The 23,491-nt window shown below is 34.6% G+C and overlaps 1 protein-coding gene across 3 annotated transcripts in view; it reads right to left on the bottom strand.

Moving 5' to 3' along the window:
* Positions 1-21,189, bottom strand: part of LOC114343772 (protein Teyrha-meyrha-like) — a 542,521-nt gene extending 521,332 nt beyond the window's left edge. For all 3 annotated transcript variants that reach the window (XM_050641314.1, XM_050641317.1, XM_050641316.1), the window contains exons 1-3: positions 20,987-21,189; positions 18,100-18,228; positions 7,164-7,644 (exon numbers count right to left, since the gene is read on the bottom strand). In XM_050641314.1, the coding sequence (XP_050497271.1) occupies positions 7,164-7,644; positions 18,100-18,222 (604 nt within the window). In that variant the 5' untranslated portion in view covers positions 18,223-18,228; positions 20,987-21,189. The remainder of the gene's footprint in view (positions 1-7,163; positions 7,645-18,099; positions 18,229-20,986) is intronic.
* Positions 21,190-23,491: the final 2,302 nt, after the last annotated feature.

Here is a 23,491-nt window from a genome sequence, read left to right as displayed (position 1 = left end):
CAAAAATACGATAAAATACTCGTACACTTCTCCAAGAAATTATCGCATCAGCTTAAAAATGGGTCATATTTGATGTCTCGAATTTCCTAAACATGTCCGATTTAAGTTATTTTTTAATATGTTATAGCCTTATTCTTTAACAATATCGCTGTAATAATATTGTTGCTAGACATCTGAATTGCCATTGTATACCGGGTGTACCAATCAAACTGTGTTTTTCTCAAAGTTTTCTCAAAATACTGAAATTAAAACCCAACTATAGCGTCAGTGTTTCTTATCATTTTTTTAATCATTGGCTTACGTTGGATAATAAAAGAGTTGGGTACTTTAACAACTAGCCATGTTTTTCATCAATATATCCTCATTTTCTGCAAAGTTTAATAAACATGCTTAAATAGAGAAATAAACAATTTGATAAGTAAAAATACTAAGTTTTCACTCTAATGGCATATAAAACAACATAATGCTATTCTACATCCCACCAGAATGAAAACAATGGGAACCTTCTCTGGTTACACCTCCGAGGCTTCTACAATTTGCAAGCCATACGGATGCTGAGACTAAGGAAGATGAGGGAATTCTACAATTTACAATTCACGTCCCATCTGCTCAGCGCGGTAAGTTCCAACGAGAATGGTTCCCTTCATACTCCACACAGAGTAAATGTAAATCAAAAATGAATAACCATTTTCAATTTCGCTGCAAAACGAAAATACAGCCGAACCATATTCTAGTCCAATCATAGAGTGCCGCGAGCACCTCTACCGGTTTCGAAACTTATTAGTATCTCATCAGGAGGCACATATGCTGCTCTCCCTGATCCAACCAAAACAAACCCCAACGTGCAGTCCCGGATTGCAACGAACGAAATGGCATAGATGCCCTAGCGGCAACTGCTAGCAAAAATACTAAGTTTTCACTCTAATGGCATATAAAACAACATAATGCTATTCTACATCCCACCAGAATGAAAACAATGGGAACCTTCTCTGGTTATACCTCCGAGGCTTCTACAATTTGCAAGCCATACGGATGCTGAGACTAAGGAAGATGAGGGAATTCTACAATTTACAATTCACGTCCCATCTGCTCAGCGCGGTAAAGTTCCAACGAGAATGGTTCCCTTTATACTCCACACAGAGTAAATGTAAATCAAAAATGAATAACCATTTTCCTGATGAGAGACTAATAAGTTTCGAAACCGGTAGAGGTGCTTGCGGCACTCTCTGATTGGACTAGAATATGGTTCGGCTGTATTTTCGTTTTGCAGCGAAATTGAAAATGGTTATTCATTTTTGATTTACATTTACTCTGTGTGGAGTATGAAGGGAACCATTCTCGTTGGAACTTTACCGCGCTGAGCAGATGGTACGTGAATTGTAAATTGTAGAATTCCCTCATCTTCCTTAGTCTCAGCATCCGTATGGCTTGCAAATTGTAGAAGCCTCGGAGGTGTAACCAGAGAAGGTTCCCATTGTTTTCATTCTGGTGGGATGTAGAATAGCATTATGTTGTTTTATATGCCATTAGAGTGAAAACTTAGTATTTTTGCTAGCAGTTGCCGCTAGGGCATCTATGCCATTTCGTTCGTTGCAATCCGGGACTGCACGCTGGGATTTGTTTTGGTTGGATCAGGAAGAGCAGCATATGTGCCTCCTGATGAGAGACTAATAAGTTTCGAAACCGGTAGAGGTGCTTGCGGCACTCTCTGATTGGACTAGAATATGGTTCGGCTGTATTTTCGTTTTGCAGCGAAATTGAAAATGGTTATTCATTTTTTAATTTGATAAGTGTCAAATTGTTAACCGTCAAAAAGTGTCTGGTTTGTTGTGAAAATTAATAGATTTATGATTTAAAATTTCAATTAGGTGCGTACTTTTTTTGTTGTTTGGTGGAAATGGAACTCGCTACAACCGAAGGAATTTGACCCGTGATGAGTGTGAACAAGCAGTGAGATAGCGAAGGGCTTAGCTACCATGCTATCGGTCGTAGGTTGGGATTTTCACATACATCAATTTCCCGTATTGTCCATCGCTTTAGAAAAATGAACGACTACAACAGACGTCCATAGACCGTAGACGTTCAAAACCGTTTTATTAGATTATGCGCTTTAAGTGAACGATTTACCACGTCAAGAAATCTTTTAACGGAACTTAATGCGGTTTATAATATTCAACCCAGCATTGATACCGTGAGAAGACGTCTTGTAGAACATGATTTGCGTATTCGAAGATCAGCTACAGTGCCAAGTGCAAACCACTGCAGAGCTAGATTGCGATTTGCCAAAGTACCTACAAGTAAATTGAAAAAATGTAATGTCGTAATGACGACAGGGAAACATTCTTACAGATAAATCCAGATTTGGTCTCTATAGTTCCGATCGAAGTTTAAGAGCAATCCGAGACCAAATGAGCGTTATGCCCAGTGCAACAGACAGAACTAATTTATTTTTAATTTAGGATCTATATTGGTTTGAGGAGGAATTTCTTTAACAGCAGGGACAGATTTTGTTACTTTACGTGGAAGTTCTTTTTAAACAATGAAAGGTACATAACCGATATTTTATCTAAGCATCTTATACATTTCACTCCTTATATTGGCAACAATTTTTTGCTAACGCGCGATAATGTAAGACCTCACGTTGCACGAACTGTAACCGAATATTTACAACAGGTAAATCTTCGGACTTGGCCACCGCATAGTCCAGATCTTAACCCGATCGAACATTTGTAGGCCATAATTGGCAGACGACTACGACAGCGTTTGCCACCTCCTAGAACCGTACAAGATGTAGAAACAGTGGCTCTCGAGATTTGGAATTATATTGATCAAGATCACATAGAAAAGCTCATTTCGAGTATATCTCATCGATGTGAAGGCGTCATTAGAAGTAGAGGCAGAAACACGCGCTACTGACGCGAATTGCATTGATTTATTTTTGTTAGTTTAATGATATCGATGGCTAGAGGACAAATATTGTATGTCCATGTTTGTTTAAAATGAGATAGTGCCTGGTCTATGCCAGTCGAGATGGAATCTTTATTGTGCTCAAATAGTGTATGTCCTCTTAGAACGGTTTGCTAGTTACTAAAGTAGCATTAAAGACATGTCCATTAACAACATCATAAACTTAGAGCACAAATGTTGTATATCCAATAATACAATACTTTTGCTTTCACAAAATTCAAACCAAACGACTCTTTTATTGTATGTCCGAAGATACAATATTTCTTCACACTATGAATTTCGGCCCTCGGTAATAATTCAATCTTTCATTCCGCGTTTAATTTTTTCAAAAATAAAAAAGGGTTGGTCCGAAATTTTGCCCTTACGCTCTTAATAAAAAATTCATTTGTACTACTAATACTATTTTGAACCTGATTTTATGATATTTTCACAATTGCAGTAAGGAAATAATATATTGTATGTTCATGTTTTACTTCACATTTTATTGTATGTCCATACAGGGGGTTGGTTACTTTTAGCTTGTTAAATGTGATTAACATTTAACCCTAACAGAAATAGAACTGAACAAGATATAAAAGAAAGGTGTAGCACGAACTTAACTGTAATTTAATTACTTTTAAAGTATGTACGGTTTGTCACGGATAACGCAAACTTTTAAATTGATTTTACCGAAAACATCAATTTTGGACATACAATATTTTTTTCCTTTTAGCCATGGATATTATAACCTGTACTTCTTACGATAAGCTAACAAAAACGTTTGCAATATAAAAGTATATACCTATCTTTTTTATTATCGAACATAAGCCAATAAATCAAAAAACAAAATATTAAGAAGAAATCCTAAGGCTACAATTAAGTTATAATTTCAATAATTTATAAATGATAGAATATTCCTAACTTTGAGAAAAAACACAGTATGATTGTTACACTCGGTGTCGGTATACAATGACATTTACCTGTCTAGCAACAACATTACTACAGTGATATTTTTAAAGAATATGGCTATAACATATTAAAAAAATCACTTAAATCGTACAACAGGTTTAGTAAATTTGAGACATCAAAAATGTCCCAATTTTAAGATGGTGGGTTAATTTCTTGAAGAAGTGAATATTAATACAGTAGACTCTCTCTATAACGAACACGGGTATTACGAGGTTTCGCTTATAATGAGGTAAACTAGATGTCCCATGAAATTCCTATTGAACTATAACACCTCTATAACGAGGCATATTTGGTTATAACGAGGAAAAATGAAATCGAAGAATATGTTTTTACCTGTTTTTGGCGTGGTGATGGCCATAAATAAATACCATAACTGCCTGTATACAAGAATGCCCAACATATGTGTGCTTATTGGGACCAGTGCTGTAATAAATTCCATCGCCGTTAAAAAACTTCTTCCTTCTTGTTTATCTATCGACCGATATTGAATATTGTAGGACATCGTAGAATTTACGATGGCCAAATTTCATTTTTGAGGTCGACCATCGACACCTAATATACTACAGGTTTGTTTTAACTAGAGATTGCAATTGCTGGATCCAGCATCCAGCAATACAGCTGGATCCAGCGCTTTTTCACATGCTGGATCCAGCAAATCATGCTGGATCCAGCAGCGCGGATCCGCAAACGTGTCAAATTCGAAATAAGTTACTTAATGTCTGCATTGGCCTCTTTATTCAAAGCCGTGAGTTGGCAACTTGCCATTCTATCGAGCTAGCAGTAGCTCAGTAGGCTGGAAAGTTTCTATAGCTTAAAAGTTAGCGTTGATATACTCGTACATTGATTCTGCGATAAAGTTCTCTCCAAGCGAGTGGTCAATAATCAATGAGCTAATCGCCACTTTTAACCGACCGTAGAAACTCTTTACAGAATAGATTCCACTTTGATAACGGCCGACACAACTATGAAATTTGTCTTAGACAAACTAAATAGCCGGGACTTTAGCCTTAATGCCTATCTATCGGAAGCACTACGCAACAGAATCACGGAACGGCGTCTCTATGAGATTACAGACACATTAGTGTATTTACAAAATCAAAAAAAGTATGACGAAGGACTAAACAATCCTGGTCACTTCCCCATGCCGAAAAAGAATGCAATGCGACAAGAGATGCAAATTTGTTGATTCGTATAAATAAACAAGTAACTGTAGAACCAGTGCAAGAGATAATGAAAGAAGATGGGCCAACTAATCCGGAGCCTGTGAATTTTATTTTGGAACAAGAACTTGAGATTGAATTGAAACGAGAAAGAGAAAACATTTATAGCCAAAAAACTGATTCTCAAAAATATTACGAAAAGATTTTGGAAAAGGATATGGCGGTTTATGAGCCCAAAGGAGTGAAAGGCGGTTGTTTGTCAATGGTCTATGACTATTTGATGACCTTAAAACCGACCAGCACAGAGGCCGGAAGGGCTTTCTCCGCAACCGGCTATATGTGCAGTTCTGTGCGAAGTAGGTTAGGCCTATGTTTTTAAGGTATCACTTACATAAAACTAAATAATTCATGTGTCTGTTGTTTAAAAATTTAGCATACAGACAAAACAACATTAAAATCATGTTTTTATTTTGATTCCACATTTTGCTGGATCCGCACTGGATCCAGCTGGATTCAGGCCAATCTTGCAAAAATCCAGCTGGATTGAAAATGCTGCTGGATTGCAATCCCTAGTTTTAACATAACCAGAAATCGTCCATGTAACGATCACCGTCCTGTACAGTAAAGAAAATAACTCATGGAACGCACGAAATACAGACACAGAACGTATGGAACGTATTATTTTATAGTAACGTGATCGTTATATGACGGTTCTCGTTGTGTTGGAACAAGCCTTATGTAAGACGCATCAAAACATTTCAGGGTTGGTGGTATGCACAATATTATTGTTGTCTGATATAAAGAGATCCGCTTATAACGAGGTAATTAGTCCGCCATTTCAGTTCTCGTTATAGAGGGAGTCTACTCTAATTGAAATATTATAACAGAACTAATGTTTTATACCATTTCATGTAAAAACAAAGAAAAATGTGTTATATTTCTAAGGCAAATTTATCTTTTAAATGGATGACACAATATACAGGGTGTTTGGTAAAGGATGGGCCATAGCAAACCTTAGATTCCTGAGGTTAAAATAGGTCGATTTAAGCTAACTTACCTTAGTACGAAAGTTGATAATAACCGAAATACAGGGTGTCAAAGTTAAACTTTTATTTTATTTATTCTTGAATATTTCTTGACAGACATGGGACAACAACACTAAATTTGGTAAGCGAGGGTTCTTTGGGATGAAAAATCTAAATTCGCCACCAAAAATGATCTATTGCCCAGAGGGAGCCACATACGTCTTTCAGCGCTCATTTAATACGTTCAATTTTTTCCCCCAATCTACGTACTTTTTGAATCAAAACTTTTATTCTCTTAATATTTTTACTTAAAAAAGGTATACCACATTCATCTCTCTAAATTCAACTGTTTTCGAGATAAACGCATTTTAAATCTGCGATACAACATAATTTTTTGCATAATATCATTGTAGTTAGACCCGAAAAATAAACTTGAAACCATAATAATTGTGTCAGTTCTTATATATATGTCATTACATCGCAAATTCCATTTGAAGAAATTTGCGATATACTTTTGGAAATTTTTATGGTTTTAAAATATTTTTCGGGTGTAACTACAATGATATTATGCAAAAGATTATGTTGCCTCGCAGATTTAAAATGCGTTTATCTCGAAAACGGTTAAGTTTAGCAAGATGAATGTAGTATACCTTTTTTAAGTAAAAATATTAAGAAAATAAAAGTTTTGATTCAAAAAGTATGTAGAGTGTGTAATAAAAAAACTGAGCATATTAAATGAGCGAACAAAGGCGTTTGTGGCGCCCTCTGGGTAATACATCCTTTTTGGTGGCTAATTTAGATTTCTCTGCCCAAAAAACCCCCGTTTACCAAATTTCGTGTTATTATCCCATGCGTCTTAGGAAATATTCAAGAATAAATAAAATAAAAGTTTACCTTTGACACCCTGTATTTCGGTTATTATCAACTTTCGTACTAAGGTAAGTTAGCTTAAATCGACCTATTTTAACCTCAGCAATCCGAGGTTAAGCTATGGCCCATTCTTTACCAAACACCCTGTATAAAAAATTTTCGACCAAGTTTGCAATGAAAATCAATCACTTACTTCGAAATCCTCTGGCGTCCTCGTGCACACCTGGGGAATCACTTCCTGTACCCTGGCCCTGCGTTTCCCCATCCTCAGACATCTGTGCATCCAAACTTTCTTCTTTAACCGCAGTTTGTGGCTGCGGGGACATAGACGCACTCGCAGGACTACACGAATCAGTCCTGGGACTAGGCCCCAAAAGACGCTCCTCCGAAGGAGAAAAAATAGCGTGATTATGACTAGAGTGCATACCTTCGTTATTAGTCTCGATTTTGAGACATTTTGGAGGCGCGAAAGCTGAAGGAGAAGAGAAAGATTTGAGATCTGTTAAGGGTCGAAAGGCTCCGGAGCCTAAGGTTAGACCTGGGTGTAAAAATTGAGGTTGAAGGTGATTCAAGATGTGGGCCGGAATGCCTGAATATGCTTCCATGTGTCGAAGACCGAAAGACGAAGCGGTGAACGGTCTGTGAAGATCCTTGGATGCTTCTGTCATTGCAAACTGAAAAAAAACTTCGTGTTAATTTTAAAAACGTAACTTATAAATCCTTAGCCTACGGCTCCACGGGCGAGAAATTGACGCTAGCAGTAGCAGCAAAATGGACTTAGGCTACGGCTCCACGGGCGAGAAATTGACGCTAGCAGTAGCAGTAAAATGAACTTAAGGTTCCGCGGAACGGAATAGGAATAGCCGAACTGTACCGACTACGGGACTTGTACGTAGTCGGTTCAGTTCGGCTATTCCCATTCCGTTCCGCGGAACCTTAAGTTCGTTTTACGGCTACTGCTAGCGTCAATTTCTCGCCCGTGGAGCCGTAGCCTTAAGGTTCCGCGGAACGGAATGGGAACAGCCGAACTGAACCGACTATGCACAAGTCCTGTAGTCGGTACAGTTCGGCTATTCCTATTCCGTTCCACGGAACCTTAAGTTCATTTTACTGCTACTGCTAGCGCCAATTTCTCGCCCGTGGAGCCGTAGGCTTAGTCAAAATATCAGTTAAAGAAGTGAAAAAAAAATTTAAAAATATAAAATTATATACGGAACATATTATGATTTAGTAAAAATAGAAAATATACGGTTTCGTTTTGATTTAAATCTGTCTCCTTCCATCCCCCGATAGCGCTATTTCTAGGTCTACCTGTTATCAAGGAGGCTATGCAAGAAGACAAATTTATACCAAAACATCCGTAGTTCTCGGTACAAAATAAAACTATTTATACCGTAGTATGGTTAGAACGCCCTCTAACGGGGAATACGTGAAATGAATTTCGACTCGATTCAAGTTCTCTGTTAACTCAGATATGACAATATCAAAAGGCACCGCTAGGAAAATATTCCAATATGCGGTTCAGAGAACCTGTATGAAACGAGTTGGGGCGGGCGCCCAGAAGCCCGTGCCCCGGAGGGGCCCGAAGTGTCCCTTATTAATAACAAAATAAAGTCCGATAATAATCGAGGTACATATTATTTGAAATAGAGAAAAAAACTACGAGATATTATGATTTGGCAAAAGTTGAACTTAACTAAGTAAAGTACTACAATGTATCTAATGCCTGGTTGCACCAACAAATCTTAAATTCCAGCTTAGGTATAGCAGTGCCGGTTTATCCACTAGGCGCTTGGGGCGGGCGCCCAGGGGCCCAAAGTGCCCCTTCCTTTTATTAATAACAAAATAAACTCCGATAATAATCGAGATATATATTATTTGAAATAGAGAAAGAGACTACGAAATACCTGATAACCTTATAAAAACGTGATAACTTTTAAACCAGAGTGATCCCTTAGAAAATTGTATGAAATGTATGAAGCTGGACACAAATCTTGTTCTATAGACAATTAATGAAAGCACATCTTATAGAGTAAAACCCAATGGAGGCAAAGAGAAGAGAGATTGGCTAATATAATACGAAAGTGTTAGCTGTCTATTGTTACCCGTGCAAATTATTTTCAATTGAAAAAATAGTTTAACTGATTTTGGATGTATTTTACCCACTCAGGAAGTAAAGAATTTTAAATCTCAGGAAGAAAGTAAATTTTATCTGAACTCTATGGTTACATTAGTAACAAGATCATCAGTTAGATGGAGTTATATGGATCATCAGTTAGATTGGAGTTATAGACGCTGGCTTGAAAGAGCAAGTAGAACGCGAAGCTGACTATTGGGTAAGGGTCCTAAGAAGAGTTGTTGTCAACATTAAATTACTTGCTTCTTAAGGACTAGCTTTCCATTGATCTCATGAAGAATTAACGAGTCGTCATAAAGGTAATTAATTAAGTTGTCTTATATACATGGCTTTTGACAACTTCTTAGATGAGCATTTACAGCGGAATACGAATAAAGCAAAATGTTCAGTTAGCTATCTGTCTGACCAAATTTTTAATGAATTCCTGGAAGTGATGAAAACAAAACTTGTAGAAACTTTTGACGCTGTAAATGCTTTACTTAAAAACTACGGATCCATCAAACATATTTTTTCCAATTAAGCAATAATAGAGACAAAAAATCAGCAGTTAGAAGTGAGGCTAAGGCACTGCAGAATAAAATGGATACCTTTGTACCTATTGAGACAGCTCTATTGACACTGATTTGGGCAAAAATTCTAAAACGCGTGAATGCAACAAGCAAACGTTAGAAACTGTGGACTCGAATGTGTCAATTGGAGTAGAATTAATGACATTTGAGCTTTGTTGGAGACGTGAGAAATAAATTAAGCGAAATTGAACTAATAGTAGCCAAAAATATTTTTTGCGAAGGCGAAGATATCTCAAATATATTCTATAGAATTAACCTTCAAAGAACAAAGAAAAGAAAAACAGTTCTCGATGCAGAAGTTGAAAGTGAAACAATTTTAAAGAGGCAAGAGAGACTCAGAATTGAAGAAGGTATACCTATTTAATGTTATATACGACAATATTACTCAAGATCTTTTAAAGAGAATATAATGCTACAAAGACCTTATATCAGCTATTAGATGTTTTTTAAGCTAAATAAAGAAGAAGTCAAGACGTGAGTTAATATTTTATGCGAGAAACATAAAAAATGTTGATGAAACCAAAGAGAACTTGCATAATGAAACTACTCATTTTGTAACGTTAAGCCAAAATTTTAATAAATATTTGAAAAATTTGGTGTCATCCAGGATATAAAGGCAACTTTTCCCAATTTTGAACTTTACTGAAAGTTTATTTGATGATATCAATTTCTAATGCGTCAGGCGAGCGGTCTTTTTCGGCTTTAAAAATAATAAAGATACATAATATATTAAAGGTCACATTTGGGTCAAGAAAACCTAGAAGCATTATCACTATTGTATTATAGAAAGTGAAGGACTGGAACAACTGAATTTTGATAGTAGGTATTAATATGGCAGGTTGCTAATGCCAAGTCAAGAAATAAAGTGAGCTAATTTTTGTCTTATGCATTTTTTAGAATATGTTTTTTTGTTTGTCATGTGTTGTTTTGTAGAACTTTCTGTTTTTTTTTGTATTTTTAAATGTATTATTTGGAATATTTTTTACGTTCGCTATTTTTCTGGTTTGTTTTAAAAAATGGGCAATCCATTGTGGCAAGCTGAAAATTGATCTAAGACTCAAATTCAACGCGTATGTTTCGTAAAATGAGGTTAAGGCACATCTTAAGCTTAAAATCTGTTGGTGCAACCAGGCATAAGAGACTTATTAATATTCAATTCAGCGGGGTGCTATCGTTCGAAATGTGTACTTACATAAACAAGGGATCATTTCATAAAACAGGTAGACCCATTGTTTATGAAATTTCACACCTCGAACTGTAGCACCTCGGTGAGCTGAATATTAATGAGTCTCTTAGATAGATAGATTGTAGTACTATAACCTGCCGTATACCTTATCTAGCAAATGTTCCAGGCTAATGCCAAGCAAAAAGGCTATATCCTTCTTGCTAGACAAAATTTAACTCACACTAATCACAGATGTGCCCACTGGTTACTCAGATATTGACTCTGTAAACATTTTTTTTTATTTACATACTATTAAAATCTTATCAACAATTAGATCAATGAGTAGTGCTTTTACTGGCACATCTTCTTCTTTTGGTGCCTATTCGTTTCGAATATTGGCGATCTTTAAAGAGATTAGTTGTTGTTGTGGAGAACCATTTCCTCAGGTTCTTTAACCATGATATTCTTCTTCACCCAATTCCTCGCCTTCCAAATACTTTGCCTTGAAGAATTACCTTCAGTAATCTGTATTTAGTGACGTTTCTCATTATGTGTCCGAGATATTCTAACTTTCTCCTTTTAATGGTATACATAACCTCTCTTTCTTTCGTATTACTGTCTCGTTGGTTATCTTGTCCGTCCATGATATCCTTAGGAATCGCCTGTATAGCCACATCTCGAAGGCTTCAAGTTGGCACAAGCACATACACACTCCCAAAGGTGTACGCCATACGTAGTCAGATAGGGTTTAATATTAACTTATATGGAAGCAGCTTATTGTACGTGGTTAACTTTGAACTTCAGCCTAGCAACCAGTACATCTTTTGGTACTTAATTCCAAGCTCTGCTCGTTTCTTCTTTATGTGAGGTTTCCAGCAGAGCCACAGGTCGAAGGTCAAGCCCAGGTATTTTGCTGTATGTGCATATGGAACCTTAACATTGTTTATTCGAACAGATATATGATTATTTTTCTTATTTGTGAAGTTGATATGTACGGATTTGTTCTCATTTAACTTTATACGCCATCTCTTAGTCTTCTTCTTATTATTTTTATGTAGACATGACCCTGTCTGTTTTTTAATGTGCCTCCAGTAAGTTGTCATTCCATCTTTTTCGTGGTCTTCCCACTGATCGTCTTCCTATTGGGGAACCGTCTCTCGCCGTCTTTACGACTCTATTTGTTGTCATTCGGCTTATGTGGTCATTCCATTCTACTCTTCTGTTTTTCACCCAGTTATTAATGTTGTCCACATCTCTTAGTCAAGGTGACAATTTCATCAATACACATTTGTAATTTTTTCACAGCTTCTTCATAGTTATCTACCATTGCCATAACTGCCGTGTCATCTGCAAAGGTGGCCATTGTATAATTTTGAAGATCAGGGATGTCGTTAGTGTACAATAGATACAGCACAGCACTGCTTGAAGTACGCTACCTAGAGGTACCACGCCTTGATTTCTTTTAGATCGGAGTAAGATTTCTCTTGATGTATTCTAAAGTACCTGTCTGTCAAATAAGACTTCAAAATTTGAAAATATTGCTGAAGCAGTAAAACTTTCAATTTTTGGATTAGTCCCTTATGCCAAACCAAAGAATATATACTCTCCTAGAAGATTTTGAATGGAACAGATGGTCACGTTTATTTGTCCCTTGAAAATACCGTAGTCGTTATCAGGCCACATGCACCTACTCGGTAGGAACACAAAATCCTATGCTAAAACGTTACAGGGCAGTACCCTTTGTCAAAGGCCTGTCCCACATCCAAGAAGACAGTGGAACACACACAATGAACTATTATCAAATGACTTTCCTTTAAAACCATACGTTTCGACCATTTCTCATACGTTTCGAAATGACAGGAAGTAATGAAATGGGTCTATAGTCTATAGTCTACAGGATGAAACATTGCGGTGGTTTCAAATGAACGAAGCTTACAGCGATTTCTACTTTGCAATAAACTGCTCACTGTTCTATACTTGCAGTTAGTGCAGAGAAGAATGGAACGATCAATGATAGGGGCCACTCTGCGAGACAGGATTAGAAACGAAGATCTACGAGCTAAGACCAAAGTCATAGACGTCATTGAAAGAAGCTGTAACTTAAAATGGAAATGGGCTGGACACGTTGCCAGAATGAAGGACGGAAGATGGACACGTTGCCAGAATGAAGGACGGAAGATGGACTCGCAAAGTAGTTGAATGGAGACCAAGAGCCGATAAACGTAGCAGAGGAAGGCACAAAGACTACAAAGGACAACAAAAAACTGGATACAGAAAGCACAAGATAGAACACTTTGGAGACAAACAGGGGAGGCCTATGTCCAGCAGTGGATTGAGAAAGGCTGATGATGAATACTTGCAGTTTTGAAAACTGCAAAATTTTAGCTTGTAGAGTTGTGATATCTCGAATAGAATAATTATTTTTGCTTTCCAAGCTCTATAAGAAGATGATATAGTATGAATTTTTAGAAAACGGACTCATAAAAAGTGTGTGTGTGTGTGTGTGTGTGTGTGTGTGTGTGTGTGTGTGTGTGTGTGTGTGTGTGTGTGTGTGTGTGTGTGTGTGTGTGTGTGTGTGTGTGTGTGTGTGTGTGTGTGTGTGTGTGTGTGTGTGTGTGTGTGTGTGTGTGTGTGTGTGTGTGTGTGTGTGTGTGTGTGTGTGTGTGTGTGTGTGTGTGTGTGTGTGTGTGTGTGTGTGTGTGTGTGTGTGTGTGTGTGTGTGTGTGTGTGTGTGTGTGTGTGTGTGTGTATGTATGTTATTGATTATTATAAATTTAATAGATTTAAACATAAAAAAAGGAATATCAAAGAGTTCTATATGATTTTTACTCTTTGATATTTAATAGTATGAATAAATAGGGTGATTTATGCCGTCTAAGCTCTTTTTTCGGCATAATACACATAAAAAAGTTTTTCGACATAAAAAATATACCTAAAAAATGGTGTACTGTATTCAAATATTATAAACAATAGGTACCTAAGTATCTACTTTTCGTGGATAACATGTAGACATAAAATATATAAATAATTGTTATAATAGATATATTTATATAAAAATAGTCCTTAACAAATTATTAATTCTAGGCATTGAAAAAAATAAAGCACATATGCAATAATATCTAATATAGCCATACTAATCACATCGCCAAAATAAATAAAAAGTGACAATCGTTCTCACTAGCAATGCAATCAATGATCACTGCACAAAACAAAAATTACATAGAAAATTATTTTATGGGAAAAATATATTTCATATGAGAATAGAACTTTTCATGCTTAGATAAACCTATAGCACAATAAAAAATTAAAATAATTTTATAAATATAGACAAAGTATAGGAAAGACAAATAAATAGATAAGTGATAGATTTAAGTATAACAAATGAATAGATTTATAACAAATATACAATAAAATTGTGAAGCAATATCAGACATACCTATTAATTTTCAAACAAAAATAAACTGAAATAGACGATAATGAATTTAAAAAATATGTATTTTTCAATCGGCTGCTAGAATTAACTCAGCTAAATAAATTAAGGAAAATTATTTTAAAATATTCGTGTAAACCGTCGCGTCGGTCATAACATTTCGGTAGTGTCAACCTTCAAACAGATACTGTCAAAATTTCATGTCATGTGGTTTGTTATTTACCGAGTTACAGTGTACCAATACAGTTTACCAATTTCGTATGTATTATCACTATTATTGAAGAGGAAAAAATATATTCCAAACTGAGTGGTGGCTCAAAAAGTATTACTGAGACTCTGCTTCATCGATTACAACCATTAAACGATGGTTTGCTTAATTCAAAGGTGGTCATACCGGCACAATGATGCTGAGCGCTCTGCAAGTCAAATTGATGCAGTTATTCCCGAAAACATCGAAAAATCGTTGAAAATTATTATGGCAAACCACAAAGTGAAGTTGAAACTTGCAACAGATAGCTAAATCTCCATTACGTTGGTGCTCCGTGCTCCGTGTAACTGCTCGAATGGATACGGCATGCGCTCCCCTACATATAAACCGCCACCGATTGGATCGCCGAGGGTGAGCGCCGCTCCGGGAGCACCAACATATCCACTGTGTGGAGCAGCTACACGGAGCAGCAACCTAATGGATACATACCTTAACACTTTAAAGTTATCAACCGGTAGTGTTTTAACTATTATACGCGAACTTTTTGGTATGAAAAAGCTGTTTTCCAAATGGGCGCCGCGTTTTCTCGCACCGGAGCAAAAACAACGAATTGATGAATCTCGGCGCTGTTTGGACATGTTTAATTCGGAATAAGTCGCGGTTTTTGGGTCGGTATGTCACAAATGAATGAAACATGTCGATCACTTCACTCCAGAATCAAATCGGCAATCATCTGTGACCGGTTTCAAACTGAATTTTCTTCATTATCTTGAATATTATCACTTATGCAACAATTTTCACAAGGTTTTCTTTCTTTTGTCCACAAAATGTACTAATAGCTACTATATTTATTGTTTGTGAAAAAAACAAAATTATAACTAAAAGACAAGATTGCACAGCTTTTTGAGGACTCAGGCAAAAATTAATGGAATTTGGGAGAGTAAACGAAGAATCTCATATTTAAGGGTAAATACTAAACCAAAAAATTTATTTATAATAAACGCATATGCACCGACGGAAAACGATATAATACATGGAAATTTTAAATAATCCTTGAGGAAAATGCAGAGAAGTCAGCGAAAGAAAATATGTTAATTATATTTCGTAATTTTAACGTCCAAATAAACAAAAAGACTATTTTAAAGAAATAATATCGGAGAAAAAGAAAGGAACACACAAACACAAGGACATATCTACATAAAATAACGTGGATTAGACATGGACATCAGGAAGGAAACCAAATTGAACATAATATAAAATATGTGATAATATAAAATACAAAAAAAACTTTATCACGATATGATAAAAATATAAACAGAAACACAATGTCAGATCTTACAGAAGCGCCAATATCGACTTGACTATTTATAAATTTATTTATAATCAAACGTATTTAACGGTTTATTCCCATTAGGTAAAGTAGATAACATAGAAACTGTGGCGGATCTACGGGGAGGGAAAAAGGGAAAATCCCCCCCCCCCCACAAGGTCCAAAATTAAAGAAGAAAATTGTTGAAACATAAAAATGTATTAGCTGACATGAAACTAAACCACAGACAAATTCAACCCAATAAACTCGTCAGTTAGGAAAATTAAGGGAGCTTAATGCATATAAGTTATTATTTATGTCTTTTATATAGTTTGGTTTTATCTTTTTTATGTCTTTTGGTTGGCATTTCATTGGAAGTTCCCACCTAAGGCAAATTTCCATTCCCAATATAAATGTCTAGATCCGCCACTGCATAGAAATGATGTAAGAAACTAGATTCGGAACCAAAAAAAAGTTGGAACGATACACAACAAAAGAAGAAATAAACTGATGTGAAAATGAATTAACGAACAGGCAATAGACAATAAAATAACGCAACACTAACTTGTACAGTAGAGACAGAGACATAAAGATAGATAAAGAATACTACTTGACAAGAAAGAAAAAATGCAAAGTAGTAACTATTTAATTTTTTCTGTTGATTTAGATCTTTTGTGCAATTTTTCTTTTATTCATCATCGCCTTTTTTATATATTTATTCTGAACAAAATATTTGATAAAACGTATAGGTAGGTACACTGCAAGGCATAAGTTAAGGATATAGAAAATTATGCTCATTTTCAAAGTTGATTTCTTCGTGAACAGATTAACGGATTCCGCTAATTTTTTTTATTATTTTAGATTTTTCTTTAATATTTACGCAGTTGTGCAAAGGTTTACTCAATCTTCTTTTTTGTACTTATACCGGGTGGAAGAAATGAAATGTTTTTCTTATAGTAAGTTTGAGACACCCTGTAGGGAGGATGAGGTACAAATGTGAGTAGGTATACATCGGAATCGTATCGTAGTCTTATGTTTTGTGAATATTTTGTTTTTTGAGTGTCCCTGATATCTTTATAGACAAAGAAAATAGGTGGTTTTACTCTTTAATATGTGTTTTAACTGAAACGAAACTATATTAACAATAAAAAATAACAGTTAACAAAACTTTAAAAACAGTAAGGCACATAACGTTAACAGTTTTTCTCCTATAAGAGTTATTTGTCGACTAGGTAAGCGCTATGTACAGCGCAATAAAAGGGAGACGAGATTGTTTAATAGAGGCTCTGTGATGTTTTGGGGTGGAATTTCCTTGAGAATAAGTACGGATTTGGAGGCTCTTTAAATAGCGAAAGGTACATTACACAGATTTTTTGGGCTGGAATTTCCTTGACAGTAAGTACGGATTTGGTGTCTAGGTGGAGGCTCTTTAAATAGCAAGAGGTACATTACACAGAATTTTTGTCTTTGAACACCCTGTTTCTTTCGCACTATACATAGGAAATAATTTCATTTTCGTGGTATGATAAGACATGGCCACCTCACTTATCGCGTGTCATCAGTCAAATACATATTAAAGAGTAAAACCGTCTGTTTCTTTGTTATAAAGATATCAGAGAAATTAAAAAAAATAAAATGTTTACAAGATATGAGCCTACAACATAATATCGATGTGTACTCACCTCTGTACCTTTCCCTTCCTACAGGATGTACAGGATGTCTCAAACTTTTGTTTCGGTTAAAACACATGTTAAACTACAAAATCGTATATTTTCTTTTTTTCTAAAGATATCAGGGACATTCAAAAGCCAAAATGTTCACAAAACATAAGACTACAATATGGTTCCGATGTATACTTACATTTGTACCTCATCCTCCATACAGGGTGTCTCAAACTTACCATAAGAAAAACATTTCATTTCTTCCATCCGGTATAAGTACAAAAAAGAAGTTTGACTAAACCTTTGCATAACTGCGTAAATACTAAAGAAAAATCTAAAATAATAAACAAAAATTAGCGGAATCAGTTCATATGTTTACAAAAAATCAACTGTGAGCATAATTTTTATATGCCTAACTTATGCCTCGCATTGGATATATGCATATGCATTGTCAATTAAATAAGGCACTACAACATTTATGTGCCAATGAATCTTGTTATATTTTATATCACTAGATATTTAGCACTTGTAACTCATTCACCATCATCACCAAACTCTTGCAAATAAAACGTATTCCAGCGCAATAGCATAATCTCAAACTAAAAGAATTTATAGGGTTTGAAATTGTACGTGTACGATTTCTCACAAACCTGTGGATTAAAGGGCCTTTGAATTCTTAGGGCGTCTTGCAATCCTCCGGCGGCTTGGGAAAACACCACTAATGCCGGAGAATTCAGATGAGCGGAATTAGGGACGTATGCTGAATTTTCCATTATCTACTGAAAAAAAAAGAAAAGCAGTGTTAATTAATTTTTTCAAGATAGCATTTGCTTTAAAGGGTAAAAATGGTTTTTACATGCCAATTATGAAATATTCATAGTATAGGTACTTGCCAACAAAATATTTGAGAAAACCATATCTTAATCCTATTACAGAATCATTTGTATTTAAGTAGTATCGTTACATCTCGAGAGGCAAACAAACTGAATAGCAGGTATAATAATTAAAAGTACAATAGATTAACAATAGATTACATTCTACCTGTACCGATAACTTAACCACATCATTCAAATACAAATGACTTTGTAATAAGTTTAAAATTAAAGTTAGCTGAAATATCTTGATGGCGACTATACTTAATAACATTTTTTTAATATCCAATTCTTTATTTTGGGTCTTTTTAATATTATTTCCTCTAACACGTTATAGATATGACTCGTTTTCGTTTATTTGTAGATAAAATGTTGAAACTGCGAACGAATATGACTCCATACCATAATTGTTGAAATTGGTTTTTTTTTACTTTTAAATCGCAGATTTCGGGAATAAAATGCAGAACTCATGAATATATGGATAGAACAAACAGAAGAACTAAAAATAGAAGTAAATGAGGAAAACGGTAAGACAATGATATTCAGCGGCAAAGAAGATAAGGTAGATAATGAAATAAAAATAAAATGTAAAAACTAAATGAAGAATTTGAAATAGTTAGTTACTACTTACGAATATCTGGGAAGTATAACTACTAACGACAGAAAAATAGACTGGGAAATAACAAATGAAGCAAAAAATCAAACAAGATATACTATGCGTTAATCCCAGTATGTAGGTACCTACTGGGAAAAAGAGAACTTACGCGAGTGACAAGGATAAAAATATATAACACAATAGTGATACCGACTGTGCTCTATGCAAGGGAAAACTGGGCAATTCTGAAAAAACATAAGAACTGCAATGGGAATGAGACATTTAAGAAGAATAGTTGGAAAGACAAAATGGGATAGATTAAGCAACGAGGCTATTAGGAGAATGGCCAACCAAGAACCAATAATGAATAATTTAGCAAAGAGACAAACGAACTGATATGGGTATCTGATGAGGATGTAACCTAACAGAATTACAAGAAAATTCCACAAAGCAAAGAACTTCGTAAAAAGATAACGAGGCAGACCAAGATAAAAATGGATACAGCAAGTAGTAGGGGCAGGAAAATTTAAACAAAAATCACTTGAGGAATTAAAAATAATGGCAGGAAATAGAAAAGAATGGAAGAGATAGGCGAATAAAAATTAAAATAGATAGCACAAGGCCGACACTAAAATGGATAGCCTAATAGAGTAAAAGGAAAGAGAAAAAAGAAAGAAACTTTTAAATCAAAACAGAAAAAAAATATGAGGAAAAACTAAGAATAATTGCAAGAAAAATAATGAGAAGAAAAAGAGATAGTAAAATTTATTTTTTTTTTTAATAAGTATATAATTATTATTTATGTAGGTATTATTAAAGAACAAAGACTGATATGGTTTCGACACACACAAAGAAGAAAAGAAGACACACTAATTAGGAGGGTAACTAACTGGAAGCCAGTAATATACGGACCAAGAGGAAGATGAAAAAACTAACTACTAAAGGATATATTAAAGATGGAAATTGCAAACTCGAGAGAAAGATTCAGGACCGGAGAGAGTGGTAAAAAATAATAGACAAAGGAAAAATACAATAATATTTGAAGGAACGGAATAATGAGCGACCTATGTATACTTAGTAATGTCATTAGTTTCTATCATATTTGGAGAAATTACCTACTGGTATGTCCAAAATATTTATACAATTTTTTGATTACACTTTCAAGTACAAACTTCCAAGTATCTAGTTGGCTTAAGTAGTGTTTTTAGTTTCTTCAAGTTGAAAGAATTGAAAAACAACAAACTAATAGTACCACTAATCATAAATTTAATATTCAGAATAAAGAAAAAAATACATTCAATCAGTGTTTAATATTCACTGTCTGACACGTAAAGTTTTATTATTAAAGCAACAAAAAACTAAAAAGATGTTAGGCAAAAATGTACCTACTAAATATGAAATATTCTTTTAATAAATCATATATTACATAACATAATGTATATCTACCTACTTATGTAATAAAAAATTTAATAATTTATAGATATATGCTCAAAATTTATAAACACTTACAGTCTAGCTAGAAAAACTTTACAGATATAGAAGAATGGAGGCTGACAAAAGAAATAATGGAAGAAAAATAATAAAATTACCAGATTATGAAATACTGTTAAAAATTATTATCTGCTGTAAAAAATATTAGAAATAGACGAGAAAAAAGTGGACAAAACACTGAAAAAATATCCATATTGAGTGAATTACTTAAAAAATCAAAATTAAAATAAATATTTAGAGAATAGTTAGAAAAACTTTACAAATGAAGACGAATAGATGCGGACAAAAGAAATATTGGAAATAAAATATTAAAATTGCCACATTATGAAATAGGACTGTCAAAAATTAATTAAAAGCATTAAAAAAGATTAGAAATAAACTAGAGAAAGTGGACAAAAAATTGAAAATATTTCCATATTTAGTGAAGTATTTAAAAAATCAAAATTAAAATTATATAATGTTTTTTTTTTCACTAAAAATGATCAAAAGTTTAAGAATTATTCTGAATAAAATTTAATATTTTTCACACTGAGTTTATTAAAAAAGGGGGAATATTAAATTATTTTTTGGACATCTTACCTGTTTTTGATTAAAGATATCTATCACAATTGAGTAACGGTGTAAAACTTCGCGAAAACTCCACGAAAACTGTATCAGATTCTGTCACATCCCGCAAAGCATTCCGAATGATACTGATTTGAAATCTTGCCCCACTCTTCGCGGGTCCACGTTGGCTCCCACCCCTGACGCGCGCACCACGTGGAGCAAAGAGCCAAAGAACGCCTTTATATTGTGGTAGATGTGGCTGTGGGTGTATCTAAAACTTACTAAAGGTTTAATTAAATATTGCTTATTTTAAGTGGTTTTTCCTTCTCGTTTTTTGAGACTTTTTTTGTCGTTTTTGGCTTATTTTCGCAACGGATTGGTTCTGTTAATCAACGAGAGTTGCGACATACTTAAAAAAGTTTTTGGAAAGGTTAGCAATTGTTCCAGTTTCTAGATACGATCGCCATTTAAAAATTAAACAAAATACACTTAAATGGATCAAATTATTATTATTTAGCGATTGAAAATATATAAAAATTGAATATCATTATTTCTTTTTTCACTTCCTTTATAAGGATAAAAAGGTGACGGATTTGGGGTAACTATTTTAATTAGGAAAGTATAGAAGAAAAAAATAAGGTGATGAAGAAGAAAAGTAAATTAAGACATATCAAAGGGAAGAAGATTTTCATAAGCCAGGATATGACAGTCTTGGAAAGAAATATTCATAAGGAAATAGGAGCAAAGCGTAAGGAATTAAGAGATATGGGGAGAATTGTTAAAAGGGACTACAACTACAATGAATTAACCGTGGATGGCAATGAAAAATGGAGATGGAAAAAAGACGGTAAAGTAGAAACATTCCCAAAAAACTAGCTGATGAAAATCAAAAGATAGTACCACTGGAAACAAACTCGGCAATGCAAACGGATAACAAAAACAAAATAACGCACACAAAAGAAAGAAAGAAGCTCGATAAGAAGAAAAGAACGAAACCCATTAGAATGGGATACTGGCATATTAGAACCATGCTAGCAGTAGGTAAAATGCAAGAAATAGCCCTTTAAATGAAAAAATACGAACTAGAAATCCTATCCCTACAGGAAATACTTACGATGGAAGAAAGAAGGAAAAATTGAGAAGAAAAACTTTAGCATACTTACTTATATTTTTCGGGAGAAAGCAAACAGGGAACGAATGGTACGGCATTTATGGTGAACAAAAAAATGAGGGAAAAAGTGATACAATTCAAAACAGTTAATGGAAGAATATCTTACATAAGAATAGAAAATAACAAGCCAACATCTCGATAGTCAATTGCTATGCCCCCACGGAAGAAGCAAGCCAAGAAGATAAAGCAGAATTCTACGACATCCTGGAAGAAACCTGTGAAAATATTCTGAGAAATGACAATAATGACATATTATTAATATTGGGTGACTTTAATGCAAAAATCGGAAAGGGGGACTATAATCGTAATGTAGCGGGTAAAGAAACCATTCATGAAACTACGAATGATAATGGAGGAAAAATCTGCAACCTAGCAGCAGCAACAAACATAAATATATAGATAGTACTCGGCATAAACATAAAAAGGAATACAAAATAACATGGATGATACCAGGAAGAATTGATGGAAACCAAATAGATCATATTCTAATTTCGAAAAAGTGGGCACAAATAGTACAAGACGTATAAGGTCATATAGAGGGGCAAATGCGGACACTGATCACATATTGGTGATAGCAAAACTTAAGATGAAAATAATCAAAGCAAATAATCATAACTAAAGAAAAAGGAGGAAGTGGAATATAGCCAAACTGAAAACGCAAGAAACAAAGCAACAATATACAGAACAACTGGAACAGAAACTAGGTAGGTACGAGAACATAGACATACATAGAAATAGAAGAGGAATGGAAAAACGTAAAGAACAGCATAATAGAGACAGTAGAACAAATAATAGGATTCCAAAAAAACAAAGAATCGAAAGAATGGTTTGATGAGGAATGTCACCAAAAAAGTCAACTGAAGCACCTCGCAAGAAACAAATGGCTACATAGTGACGAACAGCAACAACTGGACCAATATAGAAAAAAAAACAGGAAGCATTGAAACTCTATAGAAGAAAGAAGAACACATGGATCTCTGAACAAATGCAAGAATTAGAAACGAATAATAAAGACAACAAGAAATTGTACGAATACATAAAATAACAATAAAGTATCAGAAAAACTGTCACAAAAATAAACAAAAAATATTGGGAAAAGCATTTTACGGACCTATACAAAAACAACAAGGCAGATTCAGAGGATGAGGATATAAGAGATAACAGAGATGAAGAGGAAGGCGCACCTACTGATCAGGAAATCATGGAGGTATTAAAACAACTAAAAGTAAACAAAACGCCAGGGCCAGATGAAATCAACAACGAACTGATCGTCAACGGAGGAGAGGAGCTCACTAAGCGAATGCACAAGTTAATGGTTACAATTTGGAAGGACGAAAGCATGCCCATAGAATGAAAAAATGGACATA

Source organism: Diabrotica virgifera, chromosome 10 (genome assembly GCF_917563875.1).
Source record: "Diabrotica virgifera virgifera chromosome 10, PGI_DIABVI_V3a".
Taxonomy (NCBI): Eukaryota; Metazoa; Arthropoda; class Insecta; order Coleoptera; family Chrysomelidae; genus Diabrotica; species Diabrotica virgifera.
The sequence above is the reverse complement of the archived record's forward strand: the minus strand, read 5'-3'. Positions and strand labels throughout refer to the sequence as shown.